Source organism: Aulonocara stuartgranti (genome assembly GCF_965226115.1).
Source record: "Aulonocara stuartgranti genome assembly, chromosome: 2".
NCBI lineage: Eukaryota > Metazoa > Chordata > Actinopteri > Cichliformes > Cichlidae > Aulonocara > Aulonocara stuartgranti.
Window position 1 is genome coordinate 38,542,848 of NC_138940.1, and position 14,738 is coordinate 38,557,585.

Genomic DNA, 14,738 nt, shown 5'->3' on the forward strand with positions numbered 1-14,738 from the left:
TGATGGCAGCATATGCCGATAACATGCACATCATGCAGAAAAAAAGTAACACAGCCGCAGCTGCAAAGGAAAGGGAGCATGCATGGCAAAACATAGCCGACAGAGTCAATGCGTGAGTGTTAATTTAAACATTGATCTAGGGATTTCCACCCATATAACACGTTATTTTATTATATGTCATTCTATTTATTATGTTATACATTTTATTTTGTGACGTGATGTGAGCGCAGGTGCAACCCAACAGGCCCCAAACGTTCCTGGCAGCAAGTAAAAATGAAATATAAAAATATAGTCCAAACAGGTAAGGTGTAATTGTATTATGAGCCATAGTGCTTGGTCTGTTTGTCCCATGTAAATCAATTGCAGTTAGAGGCTACATTAATTTTCTTTCTGTAAGCACTTATTGAAATTATCTGAGCACATTACAAGTACATATTTGCTTACTCTGTATGCCCAAATGTGTGCCATCACAGCCAACAGAAAAAAAGCGGAGGCCCGAAAAACAGGTGGGGGTCCTCCACCACCACCACTCACAGAGGCTGAGCAGTTGGCCCTCAGCCAAAACAGTGGGCGCCCTGTGGCTGAAGGCATCTCTGCGGAGACATCCTCTGTGGCAACAACCCCACAAGACACAAGTGCCTACATAAGGGGTAAATCCAAAACAATACATGGCGTGCATACATCCATTCTGCACAGTCACCTTGACCAAAATGAACTATGTCGTAGTGAAGTTACTGTCCTACTGACAGAGAATGACAGTCATCAAACAGTTAGGTGAATAAACAACACTGAGACCCTTGGAAACTGTTAACGTGCTGCACGGGTGAGGGCCCAGGGAGAGACACACACACCGAGCTGCAGTGGTACGTCTTTATTATGAGCATAGCAGTGTCCTTTAATTTTGCATACATGCGTGTGTGTGTGTTAACCTCCCACAGGGTGAGCTCCCTGTTCCCAGAGACAGAGCGAGTAGTACATTCCGTACTTTTCCCAATAAGTGTAACATATGAACATATACCTCAATGCAACATAAAGCTCATAAAAGCGTTTCCACCCTGACACCTACTGATTTTGCCTTCCCTCAGTGTCGGTTGTCTCTGAGAGCATACTGACAATGAGGTGTATGGTGATTGGTATGTCTGGTAATTGCCATTTGCGCCCACATAAGTCATGAGTGACCTGTATGAACCCCATATTCTTCCAGTTGACGGTGATGGTGTACTGCATCTGGTGCAGCCCCCTGTTGAGCCAGACCGACATGCAGTCGTGAGTACTCGTAATACTCCACAGACTACATGTGTCAACAGTAGAATAGCAATGTTGTTAAATGTCTCCACCACAGGCACATGATGACGAAACAGTGACAGCTGCTACAGAGCCACACTATGAGGTATACAGTGTACAGTGGAAAATATAACAACTGACTACAATGTGGTACTATGATGACACCATGGACTTACTATGTCCCTGGCAGAGTGATGCTGGAAATGAAGAGGAAGAGGGTCCAGCCACTCCTACAATGAACCTTTCCACAGTGGGTTGTTCAGCACTGATTTACAACCAACCTAAGTAGGCATGTACTATGGATGCCAATGCTATGTCCTTTGTTGCAATAGCTCCCTGTAAAGCAGCTGTATAAGACATATCTGGCCAGGAAGATAAGAAAGTGCGACATGGAAATGGTGCACCTCCAGCTGCAGATCCAAAAGTCGAAGCTGGAGATTGTACTGCTGGAACAACAGTTAAGGGTGGGTGGAGTGATCATAGATGGACGAATCATGTCAGTGTTTGTACAACATACTAATATACGCATTTATTCATTGTGCACAGGACATACAGGGTGACCAATAAAAGGCAGTTGACCACAGTATCTGTGTATTTGTCTTGTAACATGTTGGGTTGACGGGTCACAGGAAATGGTTGTGGCATATGGTGTCTCTGACTGCTCTTCCATCCTGTATGTTCGTGGGTGGGTCAGGATGTTCATCGTGTGGATCGCTGCTGTTGTCTGGTTCAGCTGGACACTGTTCACCTCTAATCGTGGCAATGTTGTGTAGGATCACACATGCCACAATGATGTCACATGCCCTTTCTGGGGTGACCCTGAGTCCACGAAGGCACTGGAACCGGGCCTTGAGCATTCCGATGGTCATTTCAACTCTGGCCCGTGTCCTGCAATGGGCCAGATTATAACGCTGCTGTGGGCCCGGTTCAGGGTCAGGGTAAGGGGTGAGCAAATAGGGTAGACATGGGTACCCCCTATCACCAAGCAGGTGGCCAGTGAACTCTCCTAGGACAGAAGAATACATGTCAGTGCAAACGTCCCTGTGGCAATTGGTCTCTGTATATTTCACAGTTACTTCGACCCACCATGTCCAAATTTTGTGCTCAGTGTACATTCCCAGAAGATTCGTGAGTCATGTACAGAGCCTGGCCACTTGGCTTCCACATTTGTGATGATGTTGGCAGCATCACATATGATCTTCACAGTGCAGAGAACACAAATTAGCATCCATTACCATGATGCCATCACTTGTTGGTGTGAAATGCTACAGGGAATTATGTACCTGTACATTGATGCTGTGGACGGACTTCCTGTTCACATAGTCTCCTTCATTTGCTGAGGGTGCAATGATTGGGATGTGGGTGCCATCTATACAGCCAATCACGCCTGGGAACCCTGGAAATTTATGTACCATTTGAGTGGTAGTTCACGTATCACCACATCATGCATTGAGTTTTGTTCATCCTGATACCTGCAATTTTGTGGCATCCCTCTTTGATAAATCTTGTGGGTCTATGACCGGGGAACACCACAAACGTGTACAGGAGACGTTTCAGTGCAACTGTAACATTCCTGACTGCCCGACAGACGGTAGCCTTGGAAACGTGCTCAGCGTCACCAATATTATACAGAAAGCTCCCGTTTGCAAAGAAACGGAGTGCAGTACAAATAATATGTAATGGACTGAGCGCATGTCCGCGATGTGTCACATGCGCAATATATGGCCTGAGGATGTTATTCAAATAACTTATTGATTGTGCTGAGAAACGGTAACGTTCGCACAGGAAATCATCAGGTAATGATAAAATGTCCATACGCGCTCTGATCACTCTCTCCCGGCGGAGAGCTCTGCGGAGAATTTGGGCTTCACGATCTACTGGCTCTTCAAGGAAGGGGCACGCCATGTCTGACACTTCCTGCTGTCAGGTTTCCGACAAAGAGGCGGGGTCAGTCAGGGTTAGTTGTAGTAAACCTGCTAGGGGGCAGGTTAGCTTCACGGCGTGTGTCGTCATAGTGACTCACTCAGGCTTCAGCTGAACTCGCTTTGTGAAACCGAAAACCCAGAGTTTTCGTTAACTCAGGGTATACTTACTCAGTTTTTCCACTAAACTGGCTTCCTGAAACAGGGCCCAGCTAGTGAAAGTCAGGGGAAAAGAGGAGATGACGCTCTCCTAGGATGACATAGGTGTAGCATGGTTGTGCAATCAGCAGCTCAGTGGGTTCCGTTACATTTTATTTTATCAGTCAATTCTCTGCATTTCATGACAGTTTTAGCATAAAGATGTCTGTAGTTTGGGAAACAGTAATAATAAATAAGTATAAAGCCTCCAAGGATCATTTCAATTTGACCAATAAACAGCTGAAGTACTGAAATAGGAGTACTTAAAGTACTATTTATAAGCTTGGGTACCCTTAATAACACAGTGACTTTCAAGACAATTTCAAGATGTAATCATAACGTTCTATTCCTCTGTCCATGAAAAAAAACCATTAAATAATAGCATTCCTGCTATTTTGCTTTTTTTTTTAAGCTTATTTGTTAGGTGTGGCTGTGTGCAGACAGGAATAGGACCCAAGGTGCAGACTCCGGAGACAGTCGTGAACTCAAAAAGGCTTTAATTTGGTACTCAAAATATAACATAACTGAAAAAACTCAAAACAAACTTAAACTGGAGGAATGACAGAACACACAGCTAGGAAAACAGTAGATCGCGACACAGACACAGAGAAACACAGGGCTTAAATACACAGAAGGAGCAATCAGGGAATGGGTAACAGGAGGGAAACACAGCTGGGGCAAATCAGGCCTAACGAGACAAGGGGAAGCAAAACCAGACACATTAACATCAGACATGGACTTTCAAAGTAAAACAGGAAACATAACACAGACTCACAGGCAGGCACCACAGAGGGAACAGAGACGTGGGACCAGGGCAGACACAAACACTGACTGAACACGGGGATATAGGAACTAAGGATACACAGAGACGTGAACTAGACAAGGGGATACAGGTGATAGGGGAGACAGAGCAACTAAAGAAGACAGAGACATAAACCATAAGACAGAACTCAAAGAAACCAAAGACTAAAAAGTATAAATAATATAATAAACTCAAATACCCTGGGTCAACGACCCAGGCATCCTAACACTTATCCACCATTAAATTGTTTGTTGGGTTAAGAATGTCAGTAGTTTGTTATGTTGCAATAGCCTAAGGCCTTTGAGTAACAATTTTTTTACCAGGTTTTTGACAGTATTCACCTTTTACAGTACAGAACAGTACAGAAGTACAGAAGTCTGGTGAGGAACTTTGTCGCATGGAGTCACACAAACCACCTGCAACTCAACACCTCAAAGACTAAGGAACTGGTTGTGGACTTCGGGAGGTCCAGAGCAGGTCCACTGCTGGTTCAGATAGAGGGGGAGGAGGTGGAGGTGGTCAACAAGTACAAGTACCTCGGGCTGTGGGTGGACAATAAACTGGACTGGTCATGCAACACAGAGCACCTGTATAAAAAAGCCCAAAGCCGACTGTACTTCCTCAGGAGGCTGAGGTCTTTTAACATCTGCAGGAAGCTCCTGAGGATGTTTTACCAGTCGGTGGTTGCTGGAGTACTTTTCTATGCTGTGGTGTGCTGGGGGAGCAGCACAGCAAAGAAGGACTCATCCAGGCTGGAGAAACTGATCAGGAGGGCTAGCTCTGTGGTCGGCATGAAGCTGGACACTCTGGTGACAGTGGCAGAGAAAAGGACACTAAAGAAACTGATGGACATTATGAACAATGCTGGGCATCCTCTGCACACGGCCATAAACAACCAGAAGAGTCTGTTCAGTGACAGGTTGCTTCTCCCCAAGACAAGAACTAACAGACTTAAAAACTCCTTTGTCCCACACGCCATCAAACTGTTTAACTCCTCTCTGGAGGGGAGAGGGAGGGGAGACAGGAGGACAAAGGAGGGGGGAACAACTAAGCTGTAGTGCCTCTTCACCTCACTGTACAATACCTTGTGCAATACTTTTTGTAAATAGTCAACAGTGCAATAGACTCAATACTTGAAATGTGCAATTCACTTGTATATTTTTTATATATATATATAAATAACAATTCTGTAACTGTAACTTCGGTCGTTGCTGTGCTTTTTGGAAGTCGAATTTCCCAGAGGAACCCACCCGAGGGATTAATAAAGTTCTATCTTATCTTATCTTTTACTAGTCCCAATAACCAGATTTGACTCCCTGCAACTTTCTAGGTCTCCTTCCCCAAAGTTCTATTGAAGTTAAGGGATTGCTTGTTTGGCACACTGAAGGAGAATTAACAAGTTCATTGGTAAGAAAGGAACTTCCAAGAGGAGATTGTTAAACTTTTCACTAATTTATTTTACTTATTGTGGTGGAGTTGCCATACACTTTCGCTGTAAATTCATTTACACTCTAAAGATTTTTTCTGTTGAATTTAAAATAACAAAACTGTTTCTGCTGCTAAATGAATTTTTCGTGGAAACTCTCCCAACACATTTAAACTGACTTGGCTGAAATTTCAAGGTTTACAGTTTAAATTAAAAGTATTGTTTGACTCACAACATAATTCAGATTTCATTGTTGCCCCACAGAACTGGTCCACAACGTCGCCTAACGCAGAAGGCGTAAACAAAAAAGGTCAATCAAGTTGGCTGTAAAAAACACACAAAAAACCCCAAACAAACAAAAAACCCCGGGTTACAGCTGCTTGTAACAGAGGATATCCTCCAAGGCAAAAAAAACCAAACTACTCACATAAACTGACACTGAACAAGGGACTGCATCTGAAAAGAATTTGCAATCTGATATAAGAAAGAGGGAACACAATAAGGGATAAACAAGCTGTGCAGAACAGGAAGTAGAGCTAATCTTTTAATCTAATTTTCTAAAGGAACGCTCTGCCCTTTAGGCTTCATATTGCGAAGAGCTTTGTTATTATTACTGAAGTGAATCCCTGCACTGATGTGTGACCAAAGAACAGAAAATTAAACAGGGAATAATGCCAGTGTTGCTGAAGCTTATTCTAATAAAAATATGTACTACTGGGCTATGCTTGTCAAATTTGACAAATTATGTATGTAGAGTAAGATATAAGTAAGGAAGGTGAGGAAGACATCTCTGATAGGAAGCTAAGTTTGGGTTTTCTGTCAGAGACAAGAGATGAATGGGAGAAAGGTTTCCTACCAGCATGGTGTGTTTTCGTGTATACTTGTACATGTGCTTGTTGCCGTTGGTGACACAGCGCAGATGCAGAGGAAATTGCTTTAGCAGAGAGTTAATAAAACCAATCAAAACCATCTTCAGTCCTTTCCTGCCTCAATGAATACTACTGGGAGAAAACATATAACCTCTGTCACATAAGCTGGGGTCTTCATACCACTTTTCAAATTTCCAAGAGTGAGTAATTTAATCATGTTTCCATACATAGCTTGAGAAAGAAAAAAAACATTACTTTCAAATTATTATTCGACATTCATAGAAGCCATGAGAGTGTCTATGCAGAGTGGACAGGGAAAATTAACAGTATATTGTTACCATTTAAAATGTGACGCTCACGGTGTAAATAACTAATATCATTTCATTGCACACAACAGGTTGTACAAGCACTGCCCAGCCAAATAAATAAAAGTCCAATATTTTGTTGAACCGACAGTTTTCTGTATTAAAACGTTGCAGTTGTCCAGAACATTTAATCCAGTTAGCAATACATAGTTCCTGAAGCAGACTGATTTGTGTGGTAGACCAGGTGCTACAGGTATATGGCAGGACACTGTGAAATCAGAAATCAGAAATCAGAAATCAGAATGGGTTTATTGCCAGATGTTGAGGTTTACAACATTAGGAAATTGCTGCGGTGCTTCAGTGCAGACAATAAGAATTAAAGTGCTATGTAGAAAGAAAGATATGTGCATGAGATATACATGAGAATAAGAATTATGAGTGCTACGTAGAAAGATATATACATGAGTGCAGGTGGTGATCAGTGCCAAACATGAAATGATGCAGTGACACAGCGTAGGGTCATGTGTTAGTGGCGGGGACAATCATATGGTTATTGTTCATGTGTCCAACAGCAGAGGGGAAGAAACTGTTCTTGTGGCGAGAGGTTCTGGTGCGAATGGACCGGAGCCTCCTGCCTGAGGGGAGCAGGTCAAACAGACTGTGTCCAGGGTGAGAAGGGTCAGCTGAGATCCGGGCTGCACGCCGCAGTGTCCTGGAGGTGTACAGGTCCTGCAGAGATGGGAGTCTGCAGCCAATCACCTTCTCAGCAGAGCGCACAACACGCTGCAGTCTCTGTTTGTCCCTGATAGTGGCTCCAGCGTACCACACGGTGATTACATTTATTAGAGGAAATAACAGGGAACAGGGGAGGCTTTGTGGTCACAAAACAGTTGAATTGATTCAGGCAGCAGCTGGAAGGCTTAGACTGCAGCTGGTGAAATAATTTTAACTTCAAGTATACTTTTGGACAGAAGTTTTTTGAATGTTCAGGCCGGTTTCATAACAACCATGATATGCAATGATCAGGTTGTTTGCTCTCCAGGCTGGGCCGGTGTGGTTCTTCTACAGAGACAATGTCATTTATATACACTCAGCCACAGGGAATGGGAGAAAAAAGGTAATTTAAGTGACTTTAAACAGGGCAACGCTGTTGTTACAAGATGGACTGGTCTGTATATTTCTGAACCGGGGTTTTCTTGGAACCATCTCTACAGTTCACTCAAAATTGGCCTAAAAAGAGAAAATATCCAGCAGTTCTCCATATTGCTGATATCAGAGGTCAAAGGAGAATGGGCAGACTGCTTCAAGCTAATAGCAAGGCAACAATAACTCAATTAACCTTGTGTGAAAGCCCAAGCATGCAGAAGAGCATCTCTGGAAGTGCAATGTGTCACTTTCTTGAACATTATACTTAAATGGCCTGCAGAGCCACTGGATCTAAAATAGAGCACCTTTGGGGTTGGGCAGTTCATATCATGGATGTGCAACAAATACATCTGCAGCAACTGTGTAATACTGTCACGTCAAAATGAACCAAAATCAAATGTTTCCAGAACCTTGTTAAAACCAGTGTCACAGAAAATTAAGGCTGTCCTAAAGGCAAAAGGGGTTCAACCAAGTACTAGCAAGATGTACCTAATAAATTGGCTGTAATTGTATGTGGAAAATGTATCTTGTCCAGCATGTGTCTTAAAAGAGGAGCAGATGTTATTATTAATATCTAACCAATGAAGGTAAATTCCTCCACTTTAACACTGCCCGTTTCTCAACCATAAAAATTGATAACTCCTACCCACGCAATTCAGAATTAAGATTGCATTAGAATTTCAAGTCTTTGTTTGTCAATGTAGCTAAAATCAGATTTGGGGCATTTATTAATATATTATCCGTGGAGTTGAGATCAAAATCTGTAAATTGGCTTTGTTCTGCTTTTAGTCAGACTAAGGTCAAAGTGAATTAAATCTTTTTAGGAAAGTTAATACAAAAAGTATAGAACAAGAATCCCATTGAAGTCAAAAGCCTATTTAGAGATAAAAGGCACTTTTGACATTTTTTTCAAAGGGATTGTTTCACTCCCTGCATGGGAACATATTTCTTAAAGACTCCCATACCCTACACTTGGCTCAGACATGTAAAAAGGAACAAAATGGTTCTTTGTCTCAAGAGAGTTTCTTTATACTTCTCCTGTTTTCGAGTTTAAAAAAGAAGTAATTGTGCAGTAGTGTTATGAAAAAATGTGATACCATTGCTTAATGCCTCTGTTTGATATTTAGCTCCAGGACAAAGTCTGTAGACTTGAATTGACAGATGTTTCATTTTGTAGTCATTAATCAGAAGTTACTGAAAATGTCAACATTTCGTTTAAACCCTTGTGATGGGTCGTTGTTTGCTTTCCTATCATATAAATGTGAAGGTATTTTCCAAGCAGCAATCTTAAAGGAGAAGAACCACTGCCTGAGCTGCCAGCTGGACACCTACAGGAATAAAGTGGAGCGGCTCAAACAGGAACAAGATAATAATACCTAATCAGTCAGGAGTGGAGAGAAGAGCACTCGCAACAGCGTAGCTGCCTACAGCTGACTCTGAACGGTATTATTTGTAGCACATGAATATCATGCATCAGGCTGAATGTTTTGGAGGAGGAGGGAAGACATCACCTCAAACTGATGCATTTTATTATTTTTGTTTAGACAACAACATTAATGAGATGAGCTTACCTGTTAGTTAAGATAAACTATGAAGGAACCAACAAGAATCAGTTTTGTCAGTGAACTTTTTTCATAGCAGCCAGTTTGACATGCCAGCGTAGGAGAACAGTTGTTGCTAATCAGATTAATTAAGACTCATTAGCACTTAGGTTTACCTAAACCACTTCAAAATGTCCTGTGTGAAAAACAATTTAGCTTCCTACCAGAGTATTTATGCCATTACCTCTGCACTACAGCTGCTACAGCAGGGGTGCCAAATGTACGGCACACGGGCCAAAACCAGCCCGCTAGCGGATTCAATCCGGCCAGCTGGATGAACTTTCAAAGAAAAAGAAAAAGTCATAAATGACATGAGCGAAGTCCATAATAAAATGCAGTTCCTAAATCGTCCGCAAGGTTGTTAGTCAGGAGGGAGGGGCGCACTGTGCTAGTGAAGGGGGGAGGTGCACTCAGCAACTCAGTCTGAACAACAGATGGTTGCAATGCAGCTAATTATGGTGCAGGCTACCTTTTCTCTACTCACCTTGACGCCCTTATTAGCCAAAATGTCTTTCTCAAAAAGGAGAAGAGTGGATACCGAGTGTAGTGTTTGGACCGCTTCCCATTTATTCACAGAGATAAATGGGAAACCTGTGTGCTTGGTGTGTAATCAACAAGTGTCTGTAGTGTCGTCTGCTGTCGGCAGCATTATGAGACTAATCGTGGTGGAAAATACAACATTTTGCAAGGACAACTGAGGAGTGAGAAGATAAGAATGTCAGGTTAAGACATTCCTCAGACCCCCCTTGCTGGCGGGTCTGAGGAAAGACCAGTCAATTCTCACCTGGAGCCAAGAGGTCAGAGAAGCAGCAGTAAAAGCCACCTACGTAATTGTTAATGAAATAGCATTAGCATCAAAGCCGTGTACTGACAGTTAGTTCGTTAAAAGATGCACGATGAAAGCTGCAGAACTCATGTGTCCTGAGAAAAGACGAGCAATTGCCAACCTTAGTCTGATGAGAAATACTATGGCAGAGAGGATATTGGAACTTTTAGACAGCCAGTTGAAACACAAAGTCATTTCTTGTATTTTCTGTTGTAATTGATGATATTTATTCGTGGAGTTGATGAGACATTGACCGTCACTGAGAAGTTCCTTGAGCTGGTGCCTATGACCGACACCAAAACAGCGGAGGACATTTTTGGCACTGTGGCGCCGGACAAAGGCAGGGTGGGCTGGTCCCGCGTCGTCAGCCTGGTTACAGATGGTGATGTTACAAGCCGCTAATACCGGAGGTAGTTTCTGGACATTTCACTGTATTTTCCAGGAGGCACTGTGTTGCAAGCCGTTAAAAATGGATCACGTCATGAAGGCGTTTGTCCGAGCTGTTAATTTGAATCATTGCCAGTTTGAGTGCCTTCTCAGTGACGATCACGTTACTCATACCCTGCCATACCACACTGAAGTAAGAGGGTTAAGCAGAGGTGCTGTGCTGAGGCATTTCTTTGATCTACGTGAGGAAATCGGGCAACTCATGGAGAAAAAAAAAGGAAATCCAGTCATGGAATTACAGTGTCAGGAATGGCTGCAGGATCTTGCATTTCTGGTGGAAATGAGCACTTGAATATTCTAAACAAAATGTTGCAAGGCCGCAAAAAAGTTGTCCCACAGTTTTATGACAGCATATGTGCATTCAAATTGACGCTGACTTCATGGGAGACACAGCTGTCAAGTGGTGACCCTGCACATTTGCCTAAGAGAGGTATGTGCAACAGACATTAATTACATGAAACTGTATAAAGACAATATTGCAGGATTGCTGTGTTAGTTTGTTTCAGATCTTTGGTGAACTCGAGACAGAATTTGCAGTTTTTTGCTCACCCTTCACACTCAAAGCTTCTGATGTGGCCATCCACATCCAACTAGAGCTAACTGATTTGCAATGTGATGCAGATTTGAAGGACAAGTTTCCCTCAGTAGGTTTGGACGCATTTTATAAATATCTGTTGCCAGGGTACCCCAAATTAACAGCACTGGCTGCAAAAGTTTTGTGCATGTTTGAGACAACCCACCTTTGTGAACAAGGTTTCTCAATAAAACAAAACTCAAGGCTCACACATAAGCACTTACATGACATTCTGACACTGGCTGCTAGTTAGGACATGACACCTGATATTGATGCACTTGTGCAGACCAAAAGATGGCAAGTTTCAGAAGCAAAAATGAAGTATTCCAGAAATGACCAACTCCAACTTTAAATTGTTGCTTCAGACACCGATTACACTTAAAGAACACAGCTCTGTGAAAATGAATTCTTGCTGTATAAACAATTAAAAAATATTCAATTTAATGCAAGTCAACAGCTTTCCTACAAAAGAGTTTTGTTTGGTGGAATCCTATTATTCATACAATGCTATAAATGTTAAAGTACAATACTATATTTTTAGTTTCAAATGCCTTTTACTTAAAGCTTTGTTTACGTTTGTGCAAACACTTCATTTGAGGTTGAGTTTTGCAAAAATATATTCAATCAAATATGAAGATTTTCTAATGTACTTCTTTGCATGAAAACAAAGGGAAAAACATGGACTTACTATTTATAGGTAAATACGCTTGATATCCAATTAGGCTGTATGTGGCCCCTAACCCAAAATGAGTTTGACACCCCTGTGCTACAGTATTTTTTTAGTAATCTGTATTTATTTTACTCTTTTTTTTTTTTTTGTATAAAACTTCTTTTTTATATAGTTCATTTTATTTTTATCTTATATGCAATTTTGTTTTTCTATGTGCACTTTGAGGGGGCTCTGAGCCTAAGATTTTCAGTGCCAGTAGTGATGTGCCATTGTTACCTAATATATGACAAATAAAACTTAAACTGTATTGCAATTTAAGATAAGTATTCAAATAATGCCCTTTCTTTCGGTCATCTTTTTCTTTTCTTTTTTTAACTTTCCGGGTAACAAGAAGATCAAAACAGCATCTTTCCAATGGTGCCAGTAATCCTTTGCCCTCTTATGTTCAGCATTATTGCAGCTTATGTGAGCTAAGGGCAAATTTCTTTAAAGCATTGCTTTCTTGCACTTCTGTTTGTAACCCCTTGGGCACTGAGTGGACTTTTTATGTATATCAGTGCAGGTTTAGTTCATCACAGTTGATGATAATCAGTGATTTAATCAAACATCAAATCAGCCTGTACTTCACTGATCCAAGAAATTACATATCTTCAGCTCTCTGGCATTGCAGAAAGCCTTGAATGTGCACAAGCCGATGTGAGCCTTTTCAAAGAAATCTGTTTACAAACTGTGTCACATTGACAGTTTTCATGAGTGACTTTCTGGATGACACTGAGAAAAATACAATTTCTCTTTCAGGCTACTGGTGTTGTTCATGTTGGGTCACAGTGACTCTCAGGACTTCGTGGAACAATGGAAGAATGGCCCTACTGGTAGTTTTTTGCCAAAATGTTTGATTAAAAAAAAAAAGCTATGAGATTTCAGAACTGTTCACTATAGCATGTTTCCTCTATAGTAGTGGCAGCAGTAATAAAGTTCACTTCTTGAATCTTTCTGTCTAGTTAAAGTTTAAATTAGATTGAAATAGAATTTTCAAATTGGAGAGGAAAATACTGCCATAGGGTTAAGGTCACATTAAGGTCACAATTTAAGCCACACAGTCTGTAAAAACAAAAGGCACCTGGATTATTTTGCTCAACAATAAGAAGAAGGAACCTCCGCTTCGCTGGAATCCTTATTTCAGTGTCTCGGCGAAGTTAAGACCTGGATGGCCTCAAATTTTCTTAATTTTAATGAGGAAAAAACTGAAGTGATCATCTTTGGACCAAGCTGCAATTCTAGTACCACATGCAAAAAATTTGGGGGTTATTCTGAATAGTAAGTTTACCTTTGAGAAACAAATTAACTCTGTTGTACAGCGGTCCTTTTTTTTTATTTGAGGCTCTTATCCAAGGTGAGATCCTTTTATCTTTTAAAAACCTAAAATGGGCAATTCACGCTTTTATCTTATCTCAACTGGACTAATGTAATTCTCTATATGTAGGTGTTAGCCAGTGTTGCTGCAGCTCGTTTCCTGACACGTTCAAAGAGACACGAGCGTATTTCCCCGGTGCTCACCTCAATTCACTGTCTCCCAGTCCGCTTTAGAATTAAATACAAAATTCTGTTAATGACTTATAAACCGCTGAACGGTCAGGCTCCAGAATATCTGTCTGACTTACTGCAGCCATATATACCCCCTAGAGCTCTAAGATCAAGTGATCTCTTGCTCTTGGCCAGGCTGGTTCACAGAGGTGACCGGGCATTTGGGGTTGTGGCGCCGAAAATGTGGAATGATTTACCTCTCCACATTAGAAAGGCCCCAACCGTCAATCCTTTCAAATCCCATCTTAAAACACATTTTTACTCATTGGCTTTCAACACCGCTTGAGAATTACCTATCCTATCTATTCACAACCCCACAAACTTGACGAATTGGAGCTACAGATAGCCAACACAAGCTTTGCACGTAACTGCAGCATTATTCTTATTACGGAGACGTGGCTTCACCCGCTGATTCCCGACGCTGCAGCCGAGTTAGCAGGCCGCACGCTACACCGGCATGACAGAAACAGCAACTCAGGTAAAAGCAGAGGAGGGGGGCTATGTGTTTACGTGCATAACGAGTGGTGTTGTAACAGCAGGATCATTCACACACACTGTTCTCCTGATTTGGAGGTTCTGGCAGTCTCGTGCAGACCTTTTTACATCCCGAGGGAGTTTACAGTAGTTATTGTGATAGCTGTTTATATACCGCCGGATGCTAACGTTAGCACGGCTCTCAGCCTCTTGCTCAACACCATAAACAAACAACAGCTTGCCCACCCCGATGGGGTTTTTATTGTCGCCGGCGACTTTAACAAAGCGTGCCTAAAGACTGTGCTTCCTAAATTTATCCAGTTTGTGGACTTTGCTACGAGAGGAGAACACACTTTGGACCATGTCTATTCAAACATCAGGCATGCTTTCAGAGCGACACCCCTCCCCCACCTGGCTGGATCTGACCACCTCTGCATGTCCCTCACCCCCACCTACACCCCCCTGCTGAGAAAAACAAAGCCCCAGACAAAGACAATAAAAACCTGGCCTGAAGGAGCCCTTTCTCAACTGCAGGACTGCTTCTCAACAACTGTATGGGATTTATTCTCCAGCCACAACCTCCAGGAGTACACGGACACTGTACTCTCGT

At 42.0% G+C, this 14,738-nt stretch overlaps 1 protein-coding gene across 1 annotated transcript; it reads right to left on the minus strand.

Annotated features, from left to right (window-relative positions):
• Window positions 1-1,899: 1,899 nt before the first annotated feature.
• On the minus strand, window positions 1,900-13,910 carry LOC309715941 (putative nuclease HARBI1; the record flags this gene model as incomplete). Its single annotated transcript, XM_082549460.1, has 5 exons — window positions 1,900-2,290; window positions 2,371-2,482; window positions 2,568-2,680; window positions 2,757-2,797; window positions 13,852-13,910. The coding sequence occupies 5 exons, from the start codon at window positions 13,908-13,910 to the stop codon at window positions 1,908-1,910; spliced, it is 708 nt and encodes a 235-aa protein (XP_082405586.1). The 3' UTR covers window positions 1,900-1,907.
• Window positions 13,911-14,738: the final 828 nt, after the last annotated feature.